Source organism: Atta colombica, unplaced genomic scaffold, assembly GCF_001594045.1.
Source record: "Atta colombica isolate Treedump-2 unplaced genomic scaffold, Acol1.0 scaffold105, whole genome shotgun sequence".
Lineage (NCBI taxonomy): Eukaryota > Metazoa > Arthropoda > Insecta > Hymenoptera > Formicidae > Atta > Atta colombica.
Genome location: NW_017259190.1, coordinates 4,228,077 through 4,234,157, shown reverse-complemented (window position 1 = coordinate 4,234,157; position 6,081 = coordinate 4,228,077). Strand labels below are relative to the sequence as shown.

Here is a 6,081-nt window from a genome sequence, read left to right as displayed (position 1 = left end):
ATATATATATATATACGTATTATATATGTACATGCATATATACCATATTGTAGTCATTTCGAACTGCACACCGAATTGATTTTCCGGACTTAAACGCAATTAATTACTGTAATGATATCACAAATTAAATTGATAAGCAAATTTTAATAATTTGATGCTCAATCCGATATCATATATTAGAAAAATGTGCTGAAAAAATGTAAATAAATTTATTGCGAAAAATATTACTTTGGCCGAGAATCGAACCCGGATCTTTTATATTCTGTATGAGTGTCCTGAGCTTTTAAACCGAGGCATGTATAATTCACATTATTTAAGCATTAAAAATCCAGTTTCGATCATTATAGGTGTTAATATTTTTATTTGATAATATATTATTTGAAATCAAAAGAGTCATAGCAAAATAATTTAAAATACAATTCATCTCAAAAAAGACTAAAAGAGGAGAGACTATCACAGATTTCATGCGAATCTTGCGAAGCGGATCTGAGACGCCAGGCTCAGTGCTCGGTCCGCGGATTTAATAATCCGTGGATCCGGATTCGATCTCATCGGCGCCTTACATACGCAGTAATTTTTCCTGCGTAATTTAAGGAGCAAGAACATCGCTCTGTAAATCTACAAGTTAAATGCTAGTACAAAAAAAGACTAATTCATATAGAAGGCATACTATTCGTGATTTCTATACAAAAGTATGTCTTTTGTTCCTCCTAGGGAAGGATATGTACAAATTTATCGTCGCATGTGATACTGTGATAGTAATTTATATGTATAATGAAGAGAGAAAAAGTAGAAACCTTGCGAATCCAACTCCTTTGCTCTGGCCGGAAGTATCGCGCAGAATACGGGTAGAGATAACTTGTCCGTATTGAGCGAGTAATGCCTCGACGTCGTTCTCTTTAAAGGTCAGCGGCAGGTTGGCGATGTACAGATTAGTGGGATCCTGCTCCTGTTGCTGGGAAGAGAGTAAAAATACTATGCAATTACATATAACAGGGTAACACAATGGATATAATGATTTTCAAACAATTCTGAAGCGGATTATCATTTTAACTTCCACGACTGTCGTTTCTATCGTCGCTCTCTGTGGGTTCGATCGATCAGAAATTGATGCACAGGTAAGACGAGACGATAATCCACAAATCCGAAACCGATTGAACACGTTTGCAAAATCTGTCCAATTATTTCAATACCATTACTATATTGTACTGTTTGTACTGTTTACTTTCATCGTCATTATCATATATATCAGCGTAGAGTTATAAAAAAATATTAAGAATAATCTGATGACAAATGAGTACGTTGCGCAATTTTTTTGCTTAGTCTGGAACGTTAAAATGATATTCGCGAATTTATCGAATGACGACTGAAATAATAACACATGGAAAGGTATTTTTTCAAATGTTATTCTCAAAATAGCAACGAGACGTTTCTAACCGCGGACACGTGCGAAAAAATGAATCCAAATTCCGTACGCGTGAAAAGTATCGCTAGCCTCGTCGTAAATAGCACAACGTAAAACGTTTCTACCAACATTGACACTACGAGGAGACCATTAAGCAGTAATCGCCGTCTAAATTTCGAAGAAAGAGTGCAAAAATAGGGAACGAATGGGTACCGAATACCGGTATCGGAACGTGGAACCGACTGGACGATTATTTAGTCTCAATGTCGGAAGGTAATCATGCTTCATGGCAATTACGTTACCACATTCTTGGTGGCTCTCTAAATTTGCTTGCTTCTAGGGATGCATTCGATTCATCTCTTTTGACTAACGTACTTCTACCTCTAAAAATACGACTTTTCGTTTTCCGCACGCAAAAGAACATGCTATATAACGCGAGTATTAAATCATATACACATACACATTACTGTACACGTTAAAATTCCTTGTAAAAAATCGAATTTTTGTCAAAAAATCGTGTCGTTTCTTTATGATTCAGGATAAAAGTCCCAAGAAGACACGACAGAGATAAGAGAAAATGCACGTAAATAAAATCAGACGTAAAAGTAGTCCGAACGAGGATGTAATACAAAACGAATAAAAGGATTAAACAGGAATATATAAAGGTATCGAATGTAATAAGATACAATGTACAAATATGAAAAAAAGACAGATTATAGAAACTCTCTACTGCGATTCTTTCTACCAAGATTCTATTAATAGATTTTTTTATTTAATTCATACAAGATAACGAGACAAATACGTCACCTATGCATATACTTTGTCGCGTTTTTTTCCTCGTAAGGCAGAATTGGACAAATTTTCCCGTGTATTGTGCACGTGAGGTGAAATTTGATGCGAAACGCTCATTTGCGCAATGATAATCGTCTCGAGTTACCGTGGCGTTTCAAAATTTCGTGACGTATGTAACCGATGCACATTATAAATTTATCACAGAGCGCCCGCAGAAAAAAAATTAAAGATACGCGGCCAAATTTCTACACACCGGCAGCATTAAAAAAGATAATAATCAAGAATAGTACCTATATACGAATAACGTACATCTATCTTCACGTTTCTAATGTTATTTACATGTGTCGAAAATCGTCTTCATCTTTTTTTACAAATAACCATTCAAAGCGGTAATAAAGAACAGGGTCATAGTAACATGTGACATTTCATTGGAAACAGAAAGAGAGAAACAGAGAGAAAGAGAAAAAGATATAGAGAAAGAGAAGCATGATAAAGAAAAGCACAGGCATTTTTACGTATACATATATATATACATACATATATGTATATACAGTTATATATTGTATATGAGTAATGAACAAATATGGAGAAAGAGAGCAACTCTTGACGAGTATAGTGTCGCACAAAACACATAATATATGTGAAGTATATGGACGTACATATACATGTGTTCATGCTCCGATTTTATGTTTATTATAAGAATTTCACAGGAGAATAATATAAGATAAATAGAACAAAGGAAGAAAAGGAGGAAAAAGAAAAGAAAAAAAAAAGAAATGAAGAGAATGCAGAAAAAAGTAAAAACATATGCGTGTCTGAAGACTGATGAGATATTATGCACCCTCAAGCATATTTCGAGATCCACCACTTTTGTCAACGAACCAATCAAAAGTATTCTACGATTACTTGAGTATATACTTATACTTTACGACAATTTACTTCAATCTTGCGAATGCATTAAAACAAAAAAACAAATAATGAAAATATCATGATAATATAAGCCAAGCTGATGGCATTTTAATATATATGTATATACATACATACATACATACATACATACATACATACATACATACATATATATGTATATATACATACATACATATGTATACGTGCATGGATATATCCACGTGCGCATATGTATGAGGATTGCCATGGAATGAGACAGTGTCGATTATTAACAAAGCGGAGCTTATTTGTTTTTCGAATAAATGCGTGCAGATTCCATCGACTTTCCATTTCCATTGACAGTTTCAATCGCACCGTCTTTCATTCCGCGACATCCTGATATATATCAGATACAGTAGGAATTTGATTATATCGAATATTATTTGACCAAATGTTTGATAATTCGAATAATACAGAGAAAATATGCAAATGTTCGGACGTTTTCTTGCAAAAGCGATCGTCCGGATAATCATTGATCGTTTTCTCACATCATTCGAATGATCAAATACTCGGTTAAATGATATTCGAATAATCGATTTCTATTGCATTATGTCTTAATTGTATTTTTTATATTCCGATAGAACAGTTTACAAATTCGTAAAAAATACGACCTATGCTATCGGGAACTTTTCTATAAGATTCAACAGCTTGATTTATAATTGACATTTTCTCTCGAGTAGTTTTATTTATTTTATCTGATTCTGATTGTTTCTTTTACTCCATTATCTACGGCTCTCTGTAATTCTCTGTAATAAACATCATTTTATATTTATATAGTTATTATTTGTGCAATTTACATAAAATAAATCGATTCTGTGATCGATTCTTTAATCTCTTTTTTTATGTAGTACAAGTAATGTTTAATTACCAAACTTGAGGTCCCGTTTTTTCTGAATCTTAAGACTGGCTCCCGAATGCACTTCGCAACCTGTAGGTGTGTATTTGATTAAAGTGTGTAATTAATGTTTCATTATATATTTGTATATAAGAGAAGTAAGACAAATGTACGTGTGAATCCGACCCAACACCCCTCGAGGAAAGACAACGCCTATATCCGAACATAACCGCCTAACTATACGATTTACCATAGGATTTACCGAAAAATTATGGTATTGTTTCGCTTTTAGTTATATCATATCGCATGCGATTGACATCATTATCATTATTTTACACAGCTGCTGGTCATCACACCCCGTGCTTTTTACCACGGTCAGCTTAAAGGAACTATTCCATTGGAGTTAGTCGTACAAGGACAAATAGTACAAACAGGCGGGAGGCCGATACTCTCTCGTTCGGCAGTGTGTGCTTTTTCTTTACTTATGGTTGTCTCGAGCAGGATTTAATGCAAGAGAACGTAAGACTGAGACGACTGTCGCAAAGCAGAGTCAGGCGAAATGCAATCGAATCTTTGATCAGCTAATAAAATCAACATAATTATCAAGTAAATAATCGCGAATCATATCATCATTATTTTTTATCAAGAAAAAGAAATAGACGATCACACCGCCGAACACTGCTATCGAGTCGACATTGACAAGTTTATAATCTGATATTATGGTTTGAAGTAATTACTCTTTTCTTTAAACTGCTAATATTACACGGAAACATAATAAACGTTACACAATATATTGATATTACACAATATATTGACTATGCTACTACTGATACGTCGCTTATGCTGCCATACTTCAATATAACACTTTTCTTTTTTTTCTTTTTCTTTCATTTTATTGTCAAATCATTTAGCGAGCAAAGTCAAGCTCCAAGGATGGTATTCATAGATGGAGATAATCTCATAAAATATTTTTCTCTAATAGCAAACATGTTTATAATTATACAGACTTAAACTTATAAATTCCTTAGCTGAGTTAAATTTTATGAATTATTTAAATAATCGTAATTATTAACTGAGCCACTCAGTCTCTTGTTTATTATATATTAATCACCGATTCAATAAATAAGCTTCACGTTTTCAATAAATAAGTTCAATTAATTGGATTGCTTTGACATCTGCCAAACTATAATGCAATTATAAATGCTATTTTTCATAATATATCAGTATTATCATTGATTATACAAGTTACAAAAAAACAAATATCAATACAATAAGAAAAAAATGTTACATTAAATATATTATTCTAATTAACGGTTGAATTATTTATCAATTATTTGACGATATAATTTATATCATTTATTTATAAATCGAAAAATATTTGAAGCATATAATAAACTTCTAGAAAATGAAAAAAATGAATATTAGATAATTAGATAATTCATGAAATCTCACAATCCTATATTAAATAATGACTATGAATACGACCTTACATGGATATCGACAAGTATTGAATTTCCTTTAAGATTCGAAATTAATGCTGAAATTCGCAGAATGCAATTCTCATGACATGACGATTGTAGACATAATGTCGACATAGCATAGTATCGGCTATATATGTGGCCGAGGTATAGCAGCAAGCACCGATAAAGGGTCTGGTAGGTAAGGTACGTAAGACAGAATAACAGACAAAGTATCAGAGAAAATTTCTAGATAAATGAAAAAAGCAGAGAGAAACAGAGACAGATTCTCGATGGAAAAAATATTATAGTTCCCGACATATAGAAAATACACGCATAGAAAGATATTTATTGGAAATATGCTTATCGCTATAAAAAATAAATTTTTTACCGAATTGTATATTAAATGTATAATGATTTATGATTGTTTTTTTATAATTTCTATTGGATACTTTGGATTATCTAAAATTACATACTCTCGCAAATTTTAATTTTATTAAATTTGGAAACAAATGAAATTGTAAAATAATCGATGAAAAAAACATTTCATTTACATAATAAGATATTTTTTCATTTATAATAAATCTTGTAGAATATATACGACATAGTAAAAACTGAATAAAGTTTATTAATATAAATGCGCA

General features: G+C 32.1%; 1 protein-coding gene across 2 annotated transcripts in view; it reads right to left on the bottom strand.

Annotated features, from left to right (window-relative positions):
* LOC108690412 (protein alan shepard) overlaps positions 1–6,081 on the bottom strand; it is a 13,124-nt gene that overhangs the window by 4,593 nt on the left and 2,450 nt on the right. Inside the window, exon 5 of one of the 2 annotated variants that reach the window (XM_018197697.1) lies at positions 798–955. In XM_018197697.1, the coding sequence (XP_018053186.1) occupies positions 798–955 (158 nt within the window). The remainder of the gene's footprint in view (positions 1–797; positions 956–6,081) is intronic. The other variant, XM_018197688.1, reaches the window with a different exon arrangement.